The sequence below is a fragment of the Aotus nancymaae genome, unplaced genomic scaffold, assembly GCF_030222135.1.
Source record: "Aotus nancymaae isolate 86718 unplaced genomic scaffold, 86718_ANA_hifiasm-v0.15.2.pri h1tg000025l, whole genome shotgun sequence".
NCBI classification, from domain to species: domain Eukaryota; kingdom Metazoa; phylum Chordata; class Mammalia; order Primates; family Aotidae; genus Aotus; species Aotus nancymaae.
Genome location: NW_026988438.1, coordinates 5,687,053 through 5,714,713, shown reverse-complemented (window position 1 = coordinate 5,714,713; position 27,661 = coordinate 5,687,053). Strand labels below are relative to the sequence as shown.

Below are 27,661 nucleotides of genomic sequence, written 5' to 3'. Positions count from 1 at the left end.
TAAAGTATTTCACCCAATTTGAAAAATTTTCATGTAACTCTGTAAGATTAAGAATCCCCCCTGAAAAACAGGGGAGAGGTATGACACACAAAAGTAAAGTCTGTGAATGGGTAGGGCCACTTTTTTTTTTTAACAGTCAACTTCTTTTTTCATTTCTTAACAATAAAATAAATATTAACTTAAAAACATTTACAGCACAAGAGCTACATCAGAATAATGAACTACGAGTCTCTACTGACACAAACCTAGCCATTGCCAATAAAATGAGAAGCAAACAAGCCACGTGCTGAAAAGGAAAGCCAAGCAAGAAAGCCCTGGACAGACGTAACCACAGCCACGAAAGAGGTGACACTGTGTAAGACCCCTATACAATAAACTAATTTTAATACCTCGTTAAATACCTTCCAAGTGTTGTAGGAACTAAATGTATTGGACCAATCAATGCAGAGATCACATTTCCATACGTATAAGATAATAATCCCAAGAAAATTATTATTGGAACAAAGAATTTTTGAATTATACTAGCATATTATGAGTAATTTTTGTGACTTCTTAACACACTCCTTTTTTTCCTACAAGAACACATCTCTGATTTTTCACTGGGATCCACTTGGGAGTTCTGAATCACAAATGAACCAAGCCAAATCACAGTATTTCATAAGGAGTTTAGATTACTCCTGTCCACCTGCCCAGTCTTTAAAATGAACAGTTACTGAGAAGTACTCTAATCATAGATATGCAGCTTGTGAAATCTGATTTCGATACCAATACCCTGCATGCAATTTATACTAAGACATATTTATACCAAGTTACAATTATATTTGACTTAGTTGATATGATCTACTGATAAAGAAATATTGCAGTAGCTGAAAATATAAAATCAAGTATTACACAACTATTCATTAATTACATACAGTTATAACCTAAGAAATGTTCTTAATTTTCACTCTATTTATAATCCAGAAGGGCTTCTTAAATGTTCCTTAAACTCTTATTACACTTTATAGAGTTGTTGATATAGCCTCCCAGCAGCTGGTTTAAAGGATCTTTGTTTCTTTTTCATCGCCACTAGAGTCTCCCTATTACACTATTCCAGAAGGGTCCCCTTAAGGCTACATTACAGGAGAGAACTCCATATAATAAGATCATTGCCATCTTTCAGGAACCAAGCCTTGTCTGATGGGAACCAAGATATTTCAACTGTTACTAAATTTGCCTCCATAGCAATAGTGTCATGGCAACATTCCAATGTGTATTTTTTACTTTGACTTGCTAACTGCAAATAAGGGGAAACTAGATTACCACATTAAGCATAAAATGTAGAGCGCAACCAGGTAGCAGTAGTGTTCAGGTGTTATTGGAAATAGAAAATCTCAGCATGGAAGCAATGATACTTGAACATTACAAATCTTTTTACTTCTATCTTGGGTAGAGGATTTTGTACTAACATCAAAATACATATCAAATCATACTAATCCTTGCACAACGCAAGTCTTTCACTTATACATAATATATAGTATACAGAGGCACTACATAGGAAATAAACTCTGCATTTGATTTTATTTTCACACAAATTTCATTTAAATAAATATCAATTACTAATCCCTATGGATTAGTAAAATGTTTAAAAGACTCCAAGGAAAAGTACAAAATGTCAAAAAAAAAATATGATTATTAAGGTGGATCTCTATTATTAAATGAGGTGGTATATTCAAATACTCAAGTGTTCTAATGTTTAACTGCCTATTTTAAAAAACATCAAACTATATTCACTGTTACGTAAACCTGAGGCACCTATTTAGATGTAAACTTTTGAGATGCTTAGCTGTTGGCACCAAGCCCATTTTAAGGAACAGGTATTACGTCTGCTCTAGATCACAGGTCAATTGTAGGGATAATCATTTTCTATCACTTGGTGATCAAATAGCATGGCAAACAATGACAACAAACAGCAATGGTGGAGACTTGCATGCAGAATGAATTTGTTTTATATTTCTCTCTCATTTTATTTTCTGCATTACAATCTAATTCTTTAGAACACTGAGCTCTGGACCAAAGCGTCTGCAGTAACTCCAGGTGTAAGGTGCGTCAAATACTGTAGCCAGCTGATACATTCAGCAGCTTATATTAGCACTTAAACACACAAAGAAGGTTTATACAGCACTCCTTTGTAATTGATAGTTCCAAGAAACTAGAAAGTATGAAGATGAAAGAGCGCTCAGCTTTCCTTCCAAATGTGCAAATAGAAAAGATGAGCTTTGGAGAAACACATGGATACCACCTGCAAAACAATTGTGTGATCACAAACATGATAGGCCTGGTTTGCATTCTCCTCCTCACCCCTTTGAAGTAAATAGAAGCTTTGTAAATTGAGGGTGTGCACAGGGATAAAAGTTAAGTCAGATAAAGCCTGATTCTCCTCTTCCCACACAAGGCATGCATAAATTCTTAGCCAGTGACTATTTCTTTCAATTATTACATTTGATTCCACTGACATAAAATGTCTGGTATATATGCATTATTTAGCATGTATTTGTTTTAAATATGGTTAAGTAGAAGTGTGCCTATATGCCAAAATCCATTTACAAAAACACATTATACTCCTTTGCTTTTTTCTTTCCATTTTCTCCTCCCCAATAACAGACATTTTCATCCTCAGGAATTTCCAGGCTGGCCCGGTTGTTCTTCAGATGAACCTAGAATACATCTGAGTTTTTCTAACTCACAAAATGACCTATCAAAACTCATTCCCATCGCTATCCAGTGTCAATGTCTATATTCAAACACTGCAACCATTCTCTCTGATGGACAGAAAATGCTCATTCTTACTTCAGAGCAATTCATACCTGGTCTTCTTCCAACATAATAGGCCCTCCCCTCATCACTGGGTAAATCATAAAATCTTGAAAAGCCATTTGATGTGTGGTAAGCACAGATATATTAAAAAGTAGCTACCAAGGAAGATCATTCCAGTTCTGTCACTCCTTGGGTACTTTGGGCAAACTGTTTTGCTCCTGACAATCTTAGTGTTGGCACACAGGTCTAAGAGACAGTGTAACATCGTGGTTAAGAGTGTAAACTCTGGAGCCAGATCTACAACTTGGCTGCTGTGTGACCCCGGACAATCCACCTAACTATTCTGTACCTCAATTTTCTCACGACAAAAAGGAGATAATAATAGTTTCTACTAAAGAAGGATGTTATGAAGATTGGCTGCCTTATCTATAAAGTGTTTAGAAGAGGAACTAGCACACAGTGAACATTACACAAGTATTAGCTATTATTATCCAACAAACACAGAAACACTGGGTGAATAATCGCTAGGCTTCTGTCATTTCCAATATTTCATGAGTAGATTTCTGGTTTCTGTTCTAGGTCAGGCTTCGTTTTCTTCGTGAGGTCTTTCTCAAGTACTCTAATTTGTGTTGATCTTACTTTAAAAAAAAAAAACTGGCCGGGCGCGGTGGCTCAAGCCTGTAATCCCAGCACTTTGGGAGGCCGAGGCGGGTGGATCACGAGGTCAAGAGATCGAGACCATCCTGGTCAACATGGTGAAACCCCGTCTCTACTAATACAAAAAATTAGCTGGGCATGGTGGCGCGTGCCTGTAATCCCAGCTACTCAGGAGGCTGAGGCAGGAGAATTGCCTGAACCCAGGAGGCGGAGATTGCGGTGAGCCGAGATCGTGCCATTGCACTCCAGCCTGGGTAACAAGAGCGAAACTCCGTCTCAAAAAAAAAAAAAAAAAAAAAAAAAAAAAAAAAAACTATAGAATTTAGTATCTGTAAGGACCATTCATTTAATCTGTAGTCAGGTAGTATTTTTAAAATTGTCAACACAGTAATAGTAATAATAGTAATAATTATGAGTGGCCTATTTTATCCTCCTTACACATCTGTCTATGATAACCTCACGCTTCAAAGCCCCTTTGAAAGATGAGGAAATGGAAGTACTAAGAGATTAAGTGGTGTACCAACGTTACCCAGCTATTAATAGGAAGTAGGAGACAGGGCATTGAGCCTAACTAGGAGGACTCCAAAGCCTGCAGTCTTACATGCTATTTTAACTTCCCCACTCTACTGTACCTTAACTAGTCCCAGCATATGCTTCCCCTTCTTCCATACTTCGCCGTATGCTTTTTCAAGACAGGAATCATGTTTTTTTCTAATGTTTTTATGCATAAGAATTGTTTCCCATATAAATAGATACTTAAGTATCTCTCTATCTTTATCCTGGCATTATAACTATGCAAGTGTCTAAAATGGAATGAGTTTCAAAATCATCACTTAAAAATGGTTTGTTCTGGCCAGGTGCAGTGGTTCACACCTGTAATCCCAGTACTTTGCGAGGCTGAGGCTGGTGGATCATTTGAAGTGAGGAGTTCCAGACCAGCCTAGCCAACATGATGAAACCCTGTCTCTACTGAAAATACAAAAAGTAGCCAGGAGTGGTAGCTGGCACCTGTAATCTCAGCTGCTCAGGAGGCTGAGGCAGGAGAATGGCTTGAACCCGGGAGACAGAAGTTGCAGTGAGCCAAGAACATGCCACTGCACTCCAGCCTGGACAACAGAGTGAGACTCTGACTCAAAAAAAAGGTTGGTTCTCTGGAACCCGTTTTTTTAAAAACTGGGAGCCATACATAGATTATTTACCTTTCCTAAGTTAAATACTTAGAGTACCATGCGTAGACAACCTGCCACATATATTAAAGACCTGTAACGCATTTGCTGCTACATCTAAAGTATTTCTTCTTTTTGAGTTGTTAGTGGAGGACAACGGAAAGGAAGATAGTGTTCACATCTTAAAGAACAATCTATAATAAGTAATTACATCTATCTAGGGAAGATATGCTACCAGTATGTGGCAGCAGTAACGACATCACAAACTAACTCTTTCATGGCTAAATTGATCAAAAGTGATTATCTTAAATTCCTTTAATTGTATGATCAACATTGCTATTCTGAATCTTCATTACTGTTATTGTTGCTTATAAAGTCCTCTGCTCTCAAAACAGTAAATAAATTAAGTAGATATTGATGTTGCCTGACTCTACAGAGCTACTGAGTTATTCAATACCCATCTACGTGCCAAATTCTTCATACAAGATACCTCATTTAATCATTACATCCACCCATTTATTTTCCCCTTTTTCTTACACAGCTTAAAGATGTTAATTAATTAGTTCAAAATCATAAAAATGGCAAATTATAAAACTAAGATTTAAACCTAGACATGCGGTACTCCAAAGCTCACACATTACCATGTGAGCTTATAGCTACTTTAAGATTTTACCTCAGTGCCAAATTCTCTGATGCTAGTAATTCCTTTTGGAGAGGGAAAAACTAGAATCTATTTTTCTTATATTTGGCACGCAGAATCCAATTGTTGAAACTCAAATTCCAATTTGTTTAGTTGTTATTGATTTCCCTTGGAAGCTGAAAATATAAGAATCCGTTATCATACGCTAGGCATGGTGGCTCATGCCTACAATCCCCACACTTTGTGAGGAATGATCACTTGAGTCCACAAGTTCAAGACTAGCTGGGCAACACAGCAACACCTCCTTTCTACAAACAAAAATAATAATTTAAAAACAGCTGGGCATGGTAGTGCACACCTGTAGTCCCAGCTACTTGAGAGGCTGAGTTGGGAGCATGGCTTGAGTGCTGGTGGTTGAGGCTGCAGTGAGCCATGATTGCCCCAGTGCACTCCAGCCTGGACAAGAGAACAAGACCTCATCTCAAAAAAAAAAAAAAAATCTGTTATTATATATAATGATTGCACTAATATTTGTGAGATACTTTGGGTCAAACACATCTGGTCCTGTAGAAGCCCAGCCACGGTCTAATAATTGATTCATTGGAAAAGTAGCTATTTTATAAGGTTATCTTTGGTCAGTCAAAATTTAAGCAGTCCATTAATTTTAAATGGACTTCCAGAGGGCCACTTCACTGCAAATAGTGTTACAGCAAGGGTCCCGTGGATTCATTTTTATCATTTAAATAGCAATGATCATAAAATTAGCACCCTTCTAACGTAGTTCTTATCTTGATTATTGCTATTTAAATAGTGAAATTTTTTCTTCTGGCTGAGTGAACACTATAATTATTATTGCTTTGCATTGTAAAGGTTGCATCTTAATTGAAAAATCAACACTTTTTTTCCTTTTAACGAATACATCAACTTTAGAATCAACAAAAACATTGAGGATAGAAGCAATTCTGCTAGACCCACGAATTAGGGTGTTCTTGATTGACTGGAATTCATAACCCATAATCTTACACGTAAGATGCTAACTGATCCTATAACAGGGTCTGTATTATAAGTATTAGAGTGTTTCCAGCACAATACTTTTTGTTTATGAATTCCTATGGTCAAAGAGACAGTAGTTTTGAACAAATAACACTTCAGAGTTTCTTCTGACAGTATCACTACAGATATGCACTGAACTACTTAGTGTGATCAACCTCAAAAGGTCAAGTTGTTATAACTATTTACAGTATGTAAAGGTACAGTAGATACAGCCCATATACTGGTATGGGGAGACATTATTTGAGTATGAAGAAAAACACAAAAAGGTAAGTTGATCAGAAATGAATGCACCTGTGATATATTATAAATGGTATGTATTGTGTATTTCATATATCTGTATATTTTTGTATACACAGAATAAAAACTTAAATAGCATGTTCTATGTGCCAAATATATTACTTATATATTTCACATAAACATATACAATGTTACACACACATACACACGCACACACGTGTGTGTGTGTGTGTGTATATATATATATATATACTCATTTAGTACTCCATTCACCCTAGGGAAGATAATATTTACCCCATTTTTATGCAAGAGGAAACTGAGGCATAATGATCTTAAATTGCTTGTACAAGCTCACAAACTTAGTAAATAATAGAGATTTGAACTCAAGTGGCAAAGGTCCAATGTCCTACTCTTATGCAGTACATTGGACTGAGTCGCCTAAATAAATCTGATCATGTTTGTATCATATGGCTTTTGTGTCTTCCACATCAACACTATGAGTAGCATGAAATAATATAAAAAAGTAGGATCACACAAAATGCACAGTGTGACATACAATTAATTTCAGCAACATTAGTAAATGTTGCTGGCCTAATTATATCTTGCCAAATAGAGTCCAAACCAAAATCTAAAAATTCTGTTTTGAGAACATCATCATTTTGCTAAGCAAACATTCAGGATTCCCGAAGCCAAAGACCCACATATACATAGAACTTAACCACATTTCTACAATCCAAAACACAAGGATAAAGATTTTCATAGAGAAACAGGGAACTTTGGCGATTGTCTGCTACATCCTTGTTTTCCATATATGTATTAGTTTGTGCATTATGTTATAAATTAGAATAATTCCATGAAGAATAAAAATCATTTTTGATAAATTTTTCATTTTTCTTTTATTGCATTATACGAGCATACAAATTTATGTATGTAAATATGCATATGGCAAAAACACTTATTGTATGTCTTTAATTCACTTGTACAGTCATGGCAAATCAAATAATAACAAGTTTGTACATTTTACTGGAATGCATACAAGGGAAAATGTTCCAGGTCAGTTTTGGTTCTGCCATTTAACACTTATGAATGTGGTTCCTTATACAGGAACCAGACTAAACTCGTATGAGCTTTGTCTATATCCCAAGGTCGTTGTGAGAAGCAAATGAGATGCAGGATGTGAAAATGGCCTGTGAAATCTAAAATGCTAAACAAATATAAATGATTAGTATTATTGCTAGTATTGTATTCATCTTTCAGTTCACAGCACCTAGCACAATGCCTGGCACTTTGAATGTTTGTGAACGTTACTTATTTTTTATTATGAAAAAAAGCTATGGTAGGAATTTAACCAAAAGGACAAGCTACATGTTAGCAAAATAAAGATGCCAAATGTAAAGAGTCTAAAACTGTTATTCCTTAACTATTATAAATAAGATGAAAAAAGAGCATACTTTTTCTACTTTTGTAATCACAAAAGTCACGTGTGTTTTGCTATATTTACAACTATTGAAATTTTACATTAAGGTTTTTGAAGCATTTTAATACCAATCTTAGGTAAGAAAATGTAATGCACACACACACACCTGTACGTATATAGAGAGAGAGTTTACTGATGACTTCTCATTTTCTTAGAATTTAACAAAAATTATAAGAAAAGAATGTTATATTTTACATAAAATTCAGATGTTTGTATATATTAGCCTGCTTATATGTACATCACACACACATAAATTCAAGTCTCCATCTCTACATAAGACCTATACATAAAAGGATAGGTCTACACATTCCATAAGCACATTATCTAAACTTTCAGAAATTGCTGTTTAAAAGCCAAAAGACTAAATTTCTACTTTAATCAACAGGACAGCTTCAATGCAAAATAGGATGACTGAAGTTTATTGATTAGCTGATATGCATCAGCCTTTAATCTACAATAAAACTGTGACTGAAAATAGAGCTTTCACCAAGGAAAACAGAGACTGACTCCTGAAAGAATACAAGAACATGGAAATTTGGGATGGCAAAAAAATCCAGAGAAACACAGCAATGACATCCAGCTCTTTGGCTTTCCCTGTAGACCCGTGAGTTGAGACAACTGCATCACCTGACATTCTGGCCCCAGTGCTAAGGACTAGGAAGTCAAATCAGATCAACATAATAAGGCTGTTGTGTTCATGAGAACAGAGAAAAACAACCCCAAACAGCAGTAAAAGTTCACTTCACAGCATGACCACCATTTCAAAGGAAAAGCTAACACTACTTAGAGGTTTGCTTCAATACTACCCATACATCTTGATAGGGATGAGCCATTTTTAACCATGTCGTGTGGCCTTGATAGTATTTGACAGAACTTTTGTTGGTAACTCTGTGGCTGGAAAGAATTCTAAGAAAAGCATCTAACGGTTTAGGACTAAATGTCAGTGTTGAAAAGTTCTGGGGAATAAATGGAGAAAGGGGGACATATATTTCTTTCTAATCAAAATGTATCCAAAATTTTGTATTGGTTTATAGCTCATGATCATTAATGTGAAAAATCTACATAATACTAAGCTAAGAATTATGCATATATAACATTAACATTGATAAAGGAGACAAAAGCTGGCATAAAGGTATTGAATTGAATTCATTCCTTCATCCAGCAAATATACATTTGTGCTAGTGATGTAGTAGAATTTAAAAATACCCTCTTGAATAAGAAAATGGGTGAGAAAAGTATTTATTATTCCAGTGTCACAAACAGTGAATGTGATAAAGAAAAAAATCACTAATAAGTAAAGGTATCCAGGTGTATACTTTGTCTTATCTGCTATTTTCCCAACGCACGGCTAAGGGCATATAATCTTTCTTTTAAAATCATAAAGATCCTGATAACCTTTTTGGATTTCAGTTTTTCATCTCTAGATTAAAGGTGTTGATATCATTCATCTTTATCATCTCAAGCTGCAGCTTTGAAATTTCTATGAATATTTACTACTACAGTGGGAATTCCATGAACACTAGTAATACTCCTAGTGCAACTACTAATGTCTCCACTGCTGCCGCTACTACTACGACTGCCTTCATTCCCAAATGGCTGTTCTCCTCCAGTGAGAAAAATATACCATGCCTGAAACATTCTGGGGCCAAAACCTGTGCATAAACAACACACAAATAGGCAGTGTTATCATTAAACATCTCTCAAATTCTGAATAAATAACAGAGAATCTTTGAAGCAGAGAATCTTTGAAGTCCTTGTCTGGGCTGCACACACTGCAGCCCAGACAAGGACTAGAATAGTTCATGGCCTCCCATCTACTTTTCCGACAGCTATTCACTCAAATGAGTTCACAGAACATCTTTCTTGGGACAGACCTCTATTGGAGGGTTCTCTTGGTCTCTCTTCATCTGTCATACCTTGATGAGAAGAATTTTCAAAAACTATCAGTGAAAAACAATGTTCGTTAGCCATGCAGATTTTTGTTTTCAGAATAGAAACAGTTTTGAAACGTGTACGTGTAGTCTGAGTATTGGCCACCAGGGAGGGAAGATCTGCACAGACAAAGCAAGCATGAGTTGGGATTCTCAGCTGTGTAATTTCAGTCATCACATGCCTTAGTTATTTGATTATTTTATGCCCCGGGTTTCTCTTCACGTAAAACGGGAACAATATCAAGTTATTTCAGAGTATTTGTCCTAATAGAGATTACTGAGAAATGTATGGTGAGACAGCAGTATCTAACAATATTTATTGGAGTGCCCTAATCTGATAACTGACATTTAGCTCTAATGTTACATAGATGCAAACAGCTTTCCATTAGCCCACAAAGAAAAATAAAACAGAGGGAAATAAAAGCAGATATTAGCATTAGTTTTCAAACAGTTCAACCCACCTGTGCATGAATACATTTAAAAAAAAAAATAAGATTCTAAATACCCAAGAAGCTATTCATTCAATTCAGTATTCAATGAATACCTCAAAAATGTGAATCATACACATGAATAGGGCACGATCCATCCTCTACAAGCCAATGAAAGTAGGATTAAAATTAGAATGTATGTAAAGTATGTATTGGAACACAGAAGTAGCTAATTCTGACTAAGATAATCAAGGGAAAAATAACATCTGATCTGAATATTAAAGAACAAATATGATCTCAATGAATAGAACAATACTCTGTATATAGTAATAATTAACATTAGAGTACATAATTTTTTTTTTTTTAAAGGCGGTGTTTCACCATGTTGGTCCGGCTGGTCTTGAACTCCCGACCTCAGGTGATCCGCCCGCCTTGGCCTCCAAAGTGCTTAGATTACAGGCATGAGCCACCACGCCCGGCCCAGAGTACATAATTTTAAAAAGTCCAAAGATATACTTCTCAGTCCCCTATAACATGAATTTTAGCATAGGTCAAAAAGGTGTTAACACAGACACCGATAGCCATTAACCACTGGAAAATCCAGTGGCCTTGCCTTTTGACAGAGGACGTTTTGTTGAAATAAACATAAAATTAAGTCTGGGTTTGGTGGCTCACACCTGTGATCCCAGCACATTAGGAGGCCAAGGCGTGAGGATTGCTTGACCCCAGGAGTTCGAGACCAGCCTGGGCAACATGGCGAAACCCAAACTCTACAAAAAATACAAAAATTAGCCGGGCATGGTGGCACACACCTATGGTTCTAAGCTGATGTGGGAGGGTCACTTGAGCCCAGGAGACTGAGTTCGCTTGAGCCCAGGAGACTGAGTTCTCTTGAGCCCAGGAGATTGAGGCTGCAGTGAGCCAAGATCATGCCACTGTACTCCAGACTGGGCAACAGAGTGAGACCCTATCTCAAAAACAAAAACAAAAAACAAACGAACAAAAAATACCATAAAATTACATGAAACTTAAGCACATTTTCTTCAACATGTAATAATTGAAGAAAATAATTGAAAAAAAAACTTTGCTATCATGGAGTAAATAAGCTCCATGATAGCAGATATTTTTCTGACTTTTTCCACCACTTTATCCCTAGTGACTAAGACAAAGCCTGGCATATAATATGGACTCAAAACACATTTATTGAATGAATAAACATCTAGAGTCTTATCAACCTACTTAACATCTGTGCAGATTACAACTGTGTAGGCATATGTGCCCAATAAATTAATTAATTAAACTAAAATCTCATAGGTAAAATAAGAATTATTAAACTGTTAAGATTTATTATTCATATTTGAAATCATAAAAATAAAGCTAATGGATATGGATCTCATTTGCAAGAATATAATCATTCCAATTTTGCAAACAGAAACGTGAATACAAGATTCTGCTACAGTAAGAGACAATTAAAGGGTCCATCACAATTCAAACCTTTTCAACAGGACCTCAAAACTAATAACAGGACTGTATAGCCGACATCTAGGAGTTACTATGAAACAAATCTCTGCATAGTTTAATAATGTCACACCTACAGCAAAATAAACAAACAAAAAAACACCTTTTTTGCTAAAGTCTAGATTTACAAGATTCAAAAGATTACATATAAAATCATTGCACAAAGGTACTTTTCTGATCTTATAGCTTAATCAGACATTGTATAAACAGGATTTTTAATCTAGCCATTCCTGATATATTGCCAATAATGGAGTTCTTGAGTTAACATTACCGTTAGCTACCATATAATGCAAATATACATATAAAATTACATGAAAAAATTACATGCAAATGGTGCTTTACTTTAGATTTAAAGAAGCAACAGCATCTAACCAAAATTTTTACTTAGTAAGACACAGCACAAACTCTCATTAGGAAAAAAATCGGTAACAGAAAGAAGCAAATATGCATTGTGCATCTTAAATAGATGTTTATTATGATAAAAAGAAAAAATGAAAAAATGATATGAATAAAAACCCATAACAAACACTAAACATATAATTATGATGTGAAGGTCCACAAGTACTAGTTTAGAGCTGAGATTATTTCTTCTTTATATCTTATTTCAGGAAACTTACATATTCCATGAAGTGGTAGCCCCAAAATATATTTATTTTCATTACTGCTTTTGTTTTAGTTTCAAAGAGTAATAAATGTTGTGTTTATGTTTTTACATATCAGCATATACAAATGTATGTGTATTTATTAAAAATATGGAAACAAATATAATATTTGGTTCTGCAAATAATTTTACCTAGATTTTTCTAATAAATACTGTTTGGCTTATATTTCTAACAAGTCCATTCACTGCATAACAAAATTTTTATTTAAGATGAGGTCAAGTTCAACCAAAGAAGGTATAGGTCACTTTCTTCAAAATAACTTGTTACTAATTATAGGGAGGGTAAGTAAAAAATATTTGCGGACATACTTCCCTTGAGCATATTTGAAAAGCCAATTTCTACAATATGTTGTCATATTAAGGACAAAATTAAAGAAAAAATAAGAAAGCAAAAGCTAAAGACTTGGGTTACGATATATATTTTTAGCTTTCAGGCTAAAAAACTGGAAGAGCAAGCACCCGTTTTGTAGGGTTTTGGATTTTATTTTTTGGTTTTCATCTTGGCATTAAGTTTGCCCTATCTATCTTAACAAGAACATACTGGTAAAACCAAAAATAGTGACAAGTATCTACTAGAGCATACGTTGTCAAAATTAAGACTAATGTGATTTTCTCACTATAAGCATATAGAACATAAGTACTGGCTGCACCTGGGTAATAGTTATATTCCATAAACTCCCAATGAGAAAATTTTAAGTATACCAATACAGGAAAGTAGACCTACTTACTATAAATAAAGTGGTCCTGCATAGTAAATTCTACATACATGATTCCCCCACTAATTACGTTTTTTTTCTAAAACCCACTTTTAAATTCAAGCATGCATTCACCATATTTAGATAGTATCCTTTCTCTTTTCCCTCTGTCACAAAATCATAACGTGGCTCTGGGCCTGAAAGATTTGTTTCCCTGTCAACTTAAGTAAATAAAGGTTAAGAGACATACCCAAAGTCTATGATTTCGATTTTATTTCTTTTATTGGACTTGATGGATTCCAGGGAAGATATCTGAAACAAAAATTCTTGCAAGAGAGCCTGCTTGCAAGATGGAGCCTACTTTTCATTAGATTTTCATTTTGATTTGAAAAATTTATTCCTTGCAAAATAATCAAGCATCAAACTAAAATTTTTGCTTTACTTGAAAGGGGGAGACTGGGCTTTAATTGTGACATAGAACACCTCTGCACCAATGGAAGAGTGGAACATCTAATGACAAGAATTCCTACCAGACACACCTAGAACAGGGTGGGTCAGCAATGCCTTGGTTCTCTCCAATCAGCATTGGGAAGGTTTACAATTTACTAGTTATGCTTCTAAATTAGAATTGATTCTACTATAACAGAAATCTACAACCAGCAATGACTTTCTCACAGCTAAATTAGAGAATAATCTTTGGAAGCAGAAAATACATATAATTCTAGCAAAGATGATAAAAAACAAGAATATACTGAAAATATCACGTTTATATAGACTTCATTTTTTAATTCCCTAGCATATTTTAAAAATAAGATGACAACATGTTACTTAAATATTTTTCAGAAACGGATTGCCTCTGTTACATAACAAATTCTATATGGGTGTGAATGATAAGGTTCATCTTACAACTGAAATGTAAAAGGCTGATACTGCTGTCTTTTATTTTACAGTCAAGTACATGACAAAATATCTAACCTTGCACTCCATAAAGGGCCCGCATCAGAATCACCTAACAGCTCCTTAGAGATTTGGGAGCCTAGTTCTAGGCCTCTAACGTCAAGCTCTCACAGGACAGGAAATATGAGGCTGCATTTGCACAAGCTTTCCAAATGATTTTATTCATGCCTAGGTCTGAATAAGATTAACAGACAGAAGTAGAATCAAACAGCTGATTACTGGCATTCAAGTAATTAAAACCTATCCAACATGCTTTTCTATCTTCATAGGACAACAGGTAGAATCTAAAACTGATGAAACAAGAAGCTGCAGTGTAAGCGTATTATTTAATATGTAGGATAACTAAAAGGCAGTTGCTTCTAGAGAGGCCTGTGAGTTGTGGAGTTGCAGGAATGGCGAGTAATTTTATTTGCATTTTTTCCTACTCTATGAATATACTGCTTTGACAAAATATTTAAACTGTAAAAAAGAGAAAAAAGCAAAGGACCAAAAAAGAAAAAGAAAAAAAAACCCTACAAAGCAGCAGCTACAGAAAGCATACCCAAAAGAAACCCAGAACCATCAAGAGGCAGCTATCATATAGCTCTCAGGAATACTAACTTGGATGAGATGGTATGCAACTAGTCATCCTTGAAATGGATAGCTTGAGTCTGGCTATTTGGTGACATGTTTAAATATGCCTCAAAAAAATTTAAAACTGAAAACAAACCACAAAAAAATACTCGTGTTCTTAAATCCAAGAAATGCCATTTCTCTTTGAGTGTGTCCTCTCATTTTGGTAAAGGCAGTCAGGAAAATGAAAGAAGACAAAGTTTTCCTAATCATTCATATCAAAAAATGTAATCGGGCAAGAAAGTTTTCAAAATTGGTAATAAAAAAATCAGCTTTGTAAAGTATTCACTGTATGTGTTGAAAGAAACAAAATGTAGGAAGGTAGCTTAGTAAAAAGGCAGGAAATCATGAAAACAAATCAGACATGGAATTTTCTGATCCTAGACAAGTACATGTTAACATAAATTATTCAGTCAGGTTCTACATAGACCTGTCTGACTTCAGTTTTCTAAGAAGCAGATTTGTAACAGTAATCTAAGTATTTCTTTTCTCCACTTCATTGCAAAAAAAGAAAAAAAGAGTCAAATGCTTTTTTTCTCTTTGAGACAGAGTCTCACTCTGTCACCCATGCTGGAGTGCAATGGCACAATCTCAGCTCACTGCTACCTCTACATCTCAGGTTCAAGCAATTCTGCCTCAGCCTTCCAAGTAGCTGGGATTACAGGCATTCGATACCACGCCTGGCTAATTTTGTATTTTTAGTAGAGAGGGTTTTGTCACATTAGCCAGGCTGGTCTCAAACTCCTGACCTCAGGTGATTCACCTGCCTCGACCTCCCAAAGTGCGGGGACTATAGGCATGAGCCACTGCACCGAACTTAAATCCTATTCTTAAAACTAGAAATTCCTAAAGAAACAAAGTGTAGTTATGATTTTCATTTACTTAAAGAAAGTGTCATCCATGTAATAATAACTGTGGTTTTAAACAGTTGATTCCCCACATGGTGGTTTGTCTCGATGATTTCTGTATGGTCCACTAGTATTGTATTACAGATATCTGACAAAGCATGTAAGTTTGCAAGAGATAAGCTTTTGTAAATAGCGTAGAGTCAGGGTTATTACTATTTCTTTAATAACATTTTTTTCCAATCAACTTGCATTCCAGTGTGTTTTCTTGAGTGTAAGACAAGGCAGTAGAATTACAAGGATCTATCCTGGTGGGAATTTTGCATAACCATGGGAGTTATGCACACTCCTTGAAGTGTCCTAGGAGAATATGAAATGTAAATACGAACATCATCTATCATGTGAATGACTATAGAGAAAATACTGAAATGAACTAATGCAACCAAATAGAAACAAACTAATTATAAAAATATCACATAACTTTTTCATGAAGAACAAAATGAAAGGTGGTAGATTTTTAAAGGCTGGGCACAGTGGCTCACGCCTGTAATCCCAACACTTTGGGAGGCTAAGGCAGGAGGATCACTTGAGTCAGGAGTTCGAGACCAGCCTGGCCAACATGGTGTAACTCCATCTCTACTACAAATGCAGAAATTAGCTGGTATAGTAGCGCTTGCCTGTAGCCTGCGAGGTTGAGGCCAGAAATGCTTGAACCCAGGAGGTGGAGGTTGCAATGAGCTGAGATTGTGCCACTGCAATCCAGTCTGGACGACAGAATGAGACTCCATCACAAAAACAAAACAAAACTGATAGAATTAAATTAAAAATATGTAATTTAAGGCTGGGCACAGTGGCTCATGCCTGCAATCCGAGCACTTTAGGAGGCCGAAACGGGCAGATCACTTAAACCCAGGAGTTCAAGACCAGCCTGGGCAACAGGACAAAACCCCATCTCTATATAAAATACAAAAATTGGCCAGGTGTGTTGGTGCGTGCCTGTAGTCCCAGTTACTCAGGAGGCTGAAGTAGGGTAGACTACTTGAACTCAGGAGGCAGAGTTTGCAGTGAGCCAAATCGTGCCACTACACTCTAGCCAGGGCAACCAAGCGAGACTCTGTCTCAAAATAAAATAAGATTGAAAACAAGATTATTGATGTTATTAAAGTATATAATTTAGGAAAATTCTGTTTAAATACAAATGTATATCCACTTCAGAAACATAAGGTTCACCTATGTTTCAAATACTTCTTAATTTTTCCTTTTCAAGGAGATACACTTCTATTTTTTCTGGACTAAAGCACATCCTAACGTAATTCTATTTTTTCCACCAGAGTGTCTGAGTTATGGAAATATTTATTGCTATGGAACGAACAATTCGTTAAAGCATGTTATTGTTTCTCTTAGTCTTCATCGATTTCCTGAGATGCACTTGTAGAAAGTTGTTTTCACTTGGTTTTTATTTGTATTTTCTGATAGATATGGGGTCTCACTACGTTGCCCACTCTGGTCTCCACCTCCCAAACTCAAGTGATTCTCTACTTCATCCTTCCAAAGTGCTGGGATTAGAGGCATGAGCCACCATGCCCAGGATCTGTGTTCACCTGTTTCTAATGCCTATACTTGCTTCAAAGTTAGGTTCCGTCAAAGGTTAGCAATCTATAGTATACCATCACTGGATTCCACATTTCCAATTGAAATATTTTGTAAACAAAAATAAAAAGAATGCTCAGGAAAATGTCTAGAAAGTTCCCAAGTGTTGTGGTTTAATCGCATTTTCACAATTTTTGGATGCTCTGATCTCTATTATTCTACATGCATTTAAACGTGTTATAGTCAAATGCACATTCTATAATGCAGTGTTGAGCAAAACTCTGTTCTTCATCCTCTTAACTTTCATTTACCAAAGGACTAAAGCAAAAGCTCAGGCAGAAGCATCTTATTTCATTGAGGTATGCAAAGAAATCTGATTATTTGCATTTGTTTTTATGAGACAGAGTCTCGCTCTGTCTCCAGGCATCAGGCTGGAGTGCAGTGGCATAATCATGGCTCACTGCAACCTCCATCTCCCAGGTTCAAGCAATTCTTCTGCCTCAGCCTCCCGAGTAGCTGGGACTACAGGCACAAGCCACCATGCCCAGCTAATTTTTATATTTCAGTAGAGACAGGGTTTCACCATGTTGGCCAGGATGATCTCAATCTCTTGACCTCGTGATCTTCCCAACTCGGCCTCCCAAAGTGCTGGGATTACAGGCGTGAGCCACCACACCCAGCCTATTTACATTTTTAAAAATATCCCCACAGAGTTTACAGACAGGCCACACAGAGGGGATGGAGTTTCTTTCTCTTTCTAGAGATAGGGTCCCTCTGCCCCCACTAAGCATACCCAGACAGATGAGAATCAAACATCTGTTTAACGGCATTTTGGAGACCACTTAACCTCTCAATTCCAATATTTGATAAACTTCTACAGCCAGAAATCCTCTTTAGCATCTAATACAAATGCCCTATTCTTCTTGTTAAATCATTTCTTTCTTCTCCTTTCTTCAGTGAAGATCAAAATTAACTGGTCACTATGATATGAACAGTAGTCCTTCCTGTCTGTGAAAACTTGAAATAACATATACCTCCACTTTTTTTAAATTAGGCTATTTCAGATTTATTTTTGCCTCTGTTTATAGGTCTTTAAATTATTGTGTGTCTTATTCACATGTCCCAAAGCCACATTTGTTAAACTGCAAATATTCTCTCATTGAAGTAAAATAAACCTTCACAATTCTGAAAACATTTGGTTAAACTATCACGGTCTCAGTAAGTTTTCCCAGAATGAGGCTATACATGCGGTTTTAAGGCATATCATATGGTTCTACCTTAAGAAAGGAATTAAGACTCTGAAGATCTTAGGAGGAAATAAGCACTAAGAAGTTGATCATGAAAACAATGGCAATTTTACTTATTGTTCTTCTATAACATGCAAGCCATGCTGACTGTGACATGCTTCTTGTACCCTCAGGAAGTTCACAATCTTATCAAAGACACAAATGTATCTAAAATACTATAATATAATAAATACAATATACAAGATGCCATGGAGTCTGGCTAACTGTAGGGTAAAGGCGGCAAGAAAAGGCTGAGAAAGACTTCAATGAGGTGAAATCTAAGGTGACTCTGAAACAGGAGTTTCACCAGACTGCAAAGCAAAAACGAAAACTTTTAAAGCAAAATGAACATATGCAAGGGCAAAGAGACTTAAAACAGCTCAATCTGCCCAGATAATTGAAAAATTAGACGGGTTAAAGTACAGAGGAAAGGGAAAGACAGGGTACTGGAGTAGCAAGAGTTAAAATCAAAAAGATAGTCAAGGTCTGGGTTATAGAACAATTTTCCGTACAGCTAAAGAAATAGGACTTTGTCCCGCAGAAAGTTTAAGAAGAAAATTAACAAGGCCAAAGAGCTCTGTGTTAATGCTACTGCACTGCTTCCTTAATGGCTCGCAAGGAGGGAAAATCGAAGGCAAGAAAACCAACCAAAAGGCTGCTTCAGAAGTTCAATCAAGGCAGAATGTGGGTGTGTGAACCAAAGCAATGAAATAGGGATGAAGGAGAGGCCACGAAAGTAAGATATTTTTGAAAGGGAGGATCAACAACTTGGTTAGCAATTTGAGGTTTATGGTAAAGAACCGAGCTGTCTGAGGATAAATATCAGGACTTCAGTTTGGATGGTTATGCCACTAACTTAGAAAGGCCACAGAAGTAAATGAGCAATGTTGGTCAGGAAAAAGCATGATTTCAATGTTGCTGAGTGTAAATTGTGTCTGTGGAGCATTGCGTTAAAGATTGGAGTTGGCGTGTAAATAGTGCATTGTGCAATGCACAGCCGAGGGCTGAGGGAGTGAGTCCAGACGTGTTGCCTTTTTCTAATCTGCACAGGGACACTAGCGGGGAATCAGGCAAGGATGTCCAGTAGACAGCTTCAGAGGGAAGAACCAGGCTGGAGACAGCAACGTGGAAGACATCGCTGTTCAAAGCTGTGCCGACCAATACAGTCGCCAGGAGCCAGACATGTCTACATTTAAAATAATCAAAATTAAATAAAGTTAAAAATTCATTTCCTCGGTCCCACTAACCACATTTCGTGTTCTGAACAGCCCACATGGTTGGTGGATACTATATCAGGTGGCACAGGTAAAGTCATTTCCATCACTGAAAGTTCTAAGGGACAATGCTGGCATGGTGCATGTAAAATAAGAGGAAAGCTTTGGGGACAGAACCCTAGGGAAAGAAGAGGTCCACAAAGAGGAGAAGAAAGATGAGTAGAGTGAGAGGAGTGATTAAACGAGTAAGAAGAAAAAGGAAAAAAACCACACCAGCGTGACCTGGAGAAGAGAGTTCAAAGAAACTTAGTAAGGCCGGGTGTGGCGACTCACTCCTGTAATCCCAGCACTTTGGGAGGTGGAGGCAGGTGAATCACAAGGTCAAGAGTTCGAGACCAGCCTGACCAACATGAAGAAACCTTGTCTCTACTAAAAATACAAAATTTAGCCAGGTGGTGTGGTGTGCGCCTGTAATCCCAGCTACTCAGGAGGCTGAGAGAGGAGAATCACCTGAACCCAAGAGGCGGAGGTTGCAGTGAGCCGAAATTGTGCCATTGCACTCCAGCCTGGGCAACAGAACAAGATTCCATCTCAAAAAGAGACTAAATATTAAAGAGTAAGAAAAGCTGAAAAGAGGTCACATAAGCAAAGGGGTAAAAAATTACCTCTAAGTGGTTTATTTTACCCTGACAATTGGTATAGTATTGGAATTGTTACCAATGACTTTAGATGTAAAATAACTCAATGAGATCAATTCTTTTACTCAGACAACATGTTTAGCTTTTAGAAAGAATTCAACTGCACACAGGAAGGGAAATGTTGGAAATATGACCATTCTATTCCCATATGTTAATTTAAGAAAGGGAGGACTTGTGTGAGCCATCGTCCTTCTGGGAGTGTTTCTAAGGGTCTCTAATTAACGTCTATATAGTTGCTGAGTAAGTTTCTTGAAAGCGTATGCCAAATACCTGTATTTAGACATGAAACAGCATTATATAATTTTCTTCTCGGATCAAAAATAAAGCTAATAGAACAGTGGTTACCAGGGACTGAGGGCAGAGGAATGGGAGTTACCATTTTACAAGTACAGATCTTCAGTTTGGGATATAAAAAAGTTCTGAAGTTGAACAGCGGTGAAGGTTGTACCACAGTGTGAATGTACTTAATGCAACTGAACTACACGCTAAAAAATAGTTAGAATGATAAATTTGTTGGTATGTATATTTTACCCACAGTAATTTCTTTTTAACTAAGCTGAGCTAAAACATGTAACCTGTTAAAGAATCTGGGCAAAACCTTGCACAACCCTCTACGCCTGAGAAATTTAATATAGCAAACATTAATGCTGAAACCATTGCCCACAAACATCTGTTACTTGAAGTAATGCAGGTATTTGTATTAGATTTACGATATAAAGGTGTGAACATATGGGTTTCATAAGATGTAAGATATCAAGCATCTCTCGTTACTATTGATATTGCCTCCTCTGATACTATCAATGGTCTGAAGAAATAAAACAAGTTTAGATGTCACCAACAGAACAAAAATGCATTAGGCTACTTTTATAATCCAGATGGCATTTATACCCTTTCCCTTACTATTTGCTCCTTTGGTCAGTACGGCAGCTAGCTGGTAGAATAGCAAATTATAAATATCAGCAGCAAACCCCGAGGCAGCCACGTTTGCACAGACAAAACGCTCACTCTGTGATTAAGGAACGGTAAGTACTCCATGAATCATTCCTCATGCATTCTCTGACAGACCCTGGAGCAAGGCTCAGGGGAAGGAACGCAGGAGGAAGAACCCTGAGAGAAGCCAGTGGCTACTTCCATTTGTGTTACTGCAACCAGAAAGCAGAAAATTTCAGGTTAAAAACTAAATAAAAACAGGTGACAAATTCATGAATGTAAAAACACTACAATAAGCCAATGAATGTTTGGTCCAGAATCTTTTATAAATTATACAATAACTAATCTCAAGTAGACTTTAACTCTACCTTGCATCAGTATCCAGGATTTCCTCTGTAAGCATATTGGCAAACTGGAAGTAAACATGTGCACGTTCACGGATCATACCCTATTTCCTCCCAAAGATATTTACCAAATACGAAAAACAAGACCATCTTTTAATCAACTCAGTCTTCCTTGCCTACTATTTGGAGTTCTCTTCCGATACACAGAATTCAGGGATTCTACTCAAAATAGAGTTTCTGCTGATGTCACAACCTGACAAATCAAATCATTTTATGACTCTAAGTTAAAAAGGCGCTGGTACAATGCAAGACAAGACACTAGACATGAAAACCAACCAAAGAGAGAGTAGGAAAGAAAGAAACCAGAAAGACAAAGAAAAATACAAGAGATGAGTCATACTATACTTACAACTTTCAGCCTGATAGTCTGGCACAAACTGCTCATCATTGTCAGGTACCTGAGCTGAAGAAGAAAAAGAAAATTAAAAAAAAAAAAATTAAGAGAGAAACTGCCAAAAGCATAAGGAATGTCAAGTAAAATCTGTCAAGTAAGATCTTCTTAGGCTGAGATCAAACCTATTATTTGCCAATGAGCTCTTATTTAAAATGGTATTGATAACACTACATATGAGGGGAAATAGAAAGGGATCATCAGTGTCAACTAGGAACCATATATGTCAGAAATATGAGGATGGCAGGTGTATTCCCTCTGAATTTCACCTGCCAGATGGAAATAAAAGAGGTAAAATAAAGAAAGCTATAGAATTTCCATTTCCTGCAGTTTTTTTTTTTAAGAAAGGAGCAAAAGCTATTTCAATTCACCCACTGCCAGTGTGTAAGCAGCCCATTTAAATTAACCACACAATTATTTTAAGTGATGTGCAGTTATGACAAACGTCCCTCTGCTTTTTTAGAAACATCCGCTGGTGTATGTTCTCTGTCATGCAAAATACACAATAATTTAAAATGCTTGCCCTGAATTTTGCCAAAGTATGCTACAAAGTTTTTTAAATGAAAGAATGGTCCTTGATTTGGGTGATATATAATAAAGTACTATATTTCAAAGATTATATTCATATTAATAAAATAATAAACAGTAACACGTGTCTTCTTTTCATTCAAAATATTTTCCTGGCAACTACTAATCACTAACAGAAAGAATACCACTATTTCTTCAGTCCTAATGTCAAAAGACTTTCCTATTTTTAGTAAAGGAAAAATACTGAATAGCAAGGACTTAATGCATTTGGCAGCAATCAAAACCCAAGTGCATTTTTCACTTCTAAAACGTTTTCATCAGTTGATTTAGACATCGAAGTAACCTATTTCAAACTGAATATTACTAAAATAAGCTTTCACAAGCACACATAAATACACACACACCCACACACACATCCCCGAAAAATAGAAGTTAGGTTACTTTTAATTGGATAAAAATATAATGAATTATCATCCTAATTAACTGTGATTTGACTAGCTGATATTACTTTATTAGTGTTATATAATACTGAAACTTTTTTATCCAGCCAAGTCATATTTAAATAGCTGTTAATTAACTTTTTAAACGAGCCTATTCTGGATGGGGAATGATTATCAAAATAAACAGTCTCTTTTGAAAATGCTTCAGGTTGGTAACTAAATGGCTTAAGAAAAAAATCTACATAAAAAGGAATTCCACATTCCTTATATAAAAAAGGAATACAATATCCAGAATTAAAGTTTCTTTTTATTAGCTTAATAGTATTCTTTCAAAACAGACATATTACAGACATATTTGGCTGAATAAACTTTATGTTTATATTATGAAGAGCATAAAATCTGATAATTGTGCCTATTATAAAAGTGTATGCATTGTGACATTCAATTGTCTTCTAACAGCTGTCTTCTGTACACCAATAATTAGCCTCATTAGGAACGCACTCTATCCCCACGACCAAAAGAAATCAAACAAATTAAGAACTTTTTCAAGTTTTAACTGAAAACTTGATGCCTATTTGATCAGCACATATTGCAAGGAGAATTTTTTTCTTTGTATTGCTCTAATGTCTGATACTCTAAGGTAACAACTTTAAAGTCAGCAAACTGCAAATCTTCATTCTGTGACATGTTAACTGCGCAACTCTGGTTAAGTTACTGAACCTCTTCGAATTGAATTTTATTCATCAGTTTAATAGTGATAATACACATTTTCTGGTGAGGATTAAATGAAACAGTCTGAACACAATGCCAGCTACTCAAGAAATGTTCCTTAATTTCTTCTGTCCAGTCCTCTACCCACCCACCCTTGTCTTTCAAGTCATACAGGGAAATGTACCTGTCATTACAATGCTCAGTTTATCATCTTTACTTCTAATGAAAGACTACTGGACAGGAAAAAAACAACAACAACTATAATTTGTACATTAGCATTCTCTCAGCTATTAACACATTTTTTTGACACTGTAGAAAAAAATGTTCAAAAGATGCATAAATTACAAGTTGAAGGGTGCGCTTTCAAGTAAGTCTTCATGCCAAAAGAATTACAAGTGTTTTAAATATATATTTAATAAATAACAGGAAGTATACAGAATCAAATCCTGCACATTTTCCCCATTATAGCCTTGCTTTGGTTTTCCCTCAGAATTAACAGCTAAAGAGATGTAACTATTGAGATGCAAATTTATCAACCACAACAATTACTGGGCTTTTAAAAAGCCAGCATTTACAAGAATCTAATAAAAATATAATATCCCTTTACAGGAAAAGTTAAAAATAGCTGGTGAGTAACAAAAGTATATTTGTAACTGAATATGATGGTATGAATGTCCTAAAGGTCTTTTGTCTGTTTTTGTAGTATCATAAGCAAATTTGCAACTTCATAATATGTATCACTGCAACAGCACCACAGAGTTATTGATGGGTGTGTGATGTGTGCTGGAATATGTGTGGGGGGAGAAAGGGCCAAATTTTAGGAGCAGAACAATCTAGAAGCTATACCTCACAGATATACAGAAAATAGCTGCACACTAACAATTTGTAAAAAGAATAAGAATTCCTATTCCTGTTCTAACTCCTTAACATACTGAATAAATACTTCACACTTATTCCTGAACATATTACAGAATTTTAACAAAAAACATATGACTCACATTTTCACAGAAGCTAATCTTCAGCAACTGAATAGAGCAAATGAAGCAGCATGCTACTTAAATAGACAAAGGCTTAAGTATACCTCTAATTTCAAGTTAGAGCAAACGGAAAGAAGTTAACTAAAAACACAAGTTGGATCTAAGCAAGGAAAATATGACAAAGTATTGCCACACTCCTATCATACATTTCCTTTTTTCTTCATTCAGGGGAATTCTGTGAAGGAGCAAACTACAGCTGCCTGAAAATTTGCAGCAAGCCACACCGACTCCAAAGTTGAAAATTAACAATAGAGGTCAACCTAAAAAAGTAATGTTTTTCCACTACTATCCATTATAAACTGTGCCTGATATAATCACCTTCGGGGAATGAAAATGTTTCCCCACGCTATGTAATTAAAGATGAAGGGGAAGAGGAGGAAAGGAGAAGGGGAGAGAGTATACAGCAAAAGACCAATATAATGCTTTCAAGAAGATTAAGCATGTGGATTTTATTGGTAATAGCTGGAGCGGCTCTATCAGTTCATTGCACATTAATAGACAAGTTGCCATGAAGTCTCAGGATCTCAGCTTTAAAAGGGTAGTATCTGCACTCTCAGCTATTTGCTTTACCTAGATTATTATCCAAAATTGTTTTACAGTTTTCTCTCTTTTTGCTACATATCAATACATATTATCAGAAATAAACACATAAAAATATTAATCATGACTATATGTCACAGACTCCCCAATTCTCCTTTTTAATTTGAATATCCTTTCTTACCTAATATTGCCTTGGGGGTGGGTAATTTTAAAATAGCTTGCCTTTATGTTATGCCTATTTTTAACTTTCAAATGAAATAATCATCATGACTTAAGAAAAAGTAAGCGATGAAAAATTTTCCAAGGTTGGCTGCAGGCAAGCAAAAACCCTCTTCTTCTTAAAACTATGTGCCTGTTGGGTTTTCTTTTAAAGCTAAAGAAAAAGCGGAAGAATTACAAATAAAACAAATGTCAAGTATAAAAGGGGTTAATATTTAATTAAAACCAGTTCTATCCACTGTAACAATGACCTGGAGCCAAACAAGGCGGAAGATGTATGAGTCATTCTTTCTGCCGGTGAATGAGACAGCTGATCTCCTCAGCAATTCCTCAAGACAAGCAGGCAGAACTGGAGTTCTGCCTCCATTCACAAAAACACAGTCCAGCATATGAGCCATGTGGCCCAACCACAATCTTTTCATGTCACACCCTTCCAGGGAGCTAAAGCAAGTAAACTTGGACTTGCAATATAAACATACCAATATTATTGCTCTGTCTCAGAGCTCAGTTCCATTAAATAAATGACAAGTTTACAAAGATACATACATATGTATATACACACACACACAAATACATACATACACATATCCCATCCTGCTTTACAGAGTAACTTGTTCCAGAAAGTTTCATATATAAAACCAGGAAAAAAGGACGAGACAGAAAGATGCAAAGAAGTTTTCAAAAAAGGGAAAAGAAAAACCATTACAGAAATGCTTCATTTTTCTTGTCTATTATTCAAATATTTTTATTGTAAGAATACTGTAAACTGCTTGCTGAACTCTGTAGCATTTCTCTTTGAATCAAAGAGTTAGAAACAAATTTCTTGTGAGAAATTTAAATTTTATTTGAAATAAGAAGTAAAACAAGAAAAATCCACATTTATGGAGTGGTATTCTGTTTAATCCTAAACTGAAGCTACAGGCCGTGGAACAAAATAATCATGAGTCCACTAAGCCTGGTTTTATACCACATCCACTTTTAACATTAAAGTGACTGTACAGATGTAAAAGCATTAATTAATGCAGAAATATAAACATAGTTAAACATACAAAAAAAGGAGGCAATTTTCCAACGACAAAAACCCCTTTAATACTCGATAAAGCCGTTCTTTCCATATTTCTACATTCTTACGATAACAGTAAAGTTTTAGTTGTGGTGAGTCTCAAATCAGCTAAGTTCCTAACTAAAATTGACTGGCAGTACCTTGAAAACTCAAGAGAAGCTCAGAGCCAACAAGAGCCAACAAGCTGTTGTTTCTAGCCAAATATTTTATCTAATGCTACAGAGGTCTGACTCTATTATTATTATTTTTTGATTATAACATTCTACACAAGTCAAAGGGAATAAGTTACCCTATAAATTTATGAAACTGCACCTTTCCTAAAACTGAAATAGAAAAACTCAGCAATGTTTCATTTATTGGGATCCTCTGGAAAAACTACAGTACACTATACCAAATCCTATTTTTCTATTTTTACAAAACCTTTTCTGTTTTGTAAATAAAACATGGATGAAAAAATTTATGCGATTCCAGTGAATGTTTAGAAATAAAGTATACTTACTCTGTCTGCTATCTTTAAATCGAACTCAAATGAGAAGTCTTTCTCTCATGTTTTAGATTATTTTCTGATACAACAGAGAAGTGATAGTCCATCCTCCCCCCGCCCACATACACATGAAATGATTGCTGTTCAATTATAAGAAACCGTATGAACTTCTCTAATTCAATGCTTAATTCTGAATTCATGTTTTATGTAAACCACATAAAATAATGTAGTTTTTAAAGCCTTTAATCCTTATTGCACCAAGCGGGGAAAAACAATTCATGAGTACATAACTAATCACAGGCTCCATTAAAAAAAAGTAGAATTTTTGAAAAATAAAAATGAGTGTATTATGACTATTGTATATTGTGAATGACATTATATACAGTGAATAACAATAGCAAATATTATTTAAGAAATATTATATGATTTTGAATATAAATTTAGCATCAGTCA

General features: G+C 35.7%; 1 protein-coding gene across 7 annotated transcripts in view; it reads right to left on the bottom strand.

The window, feature by feature from the left end:
• Positions 1-27,661, bottom strand: part of ETV1 (ETS variant transcription factor 1) — a 96,060-nt gene that overhangs the window by 61,568 nt on the left and 6,831 nt on the right. For 4 of the 7 annotated variants that reach the window (XM_064380355.1, XM_064380354.1, XM_064380353.1 and 1 more), the window contains one exon: positions 22,145-22,198. The exons of the other annotated variants lie outside the window; for them this stretch is intronic. In XM_064380355.1, coding sequence (XP_064236425.1) covers positions 22,145-22,198 — 54 coding nt within the window. The remainder of the gene's footprint in view (positions 1-22,144; positions 22,199-27,661) is intronic. 7 annotated transcript variants of the gene reach the window in all.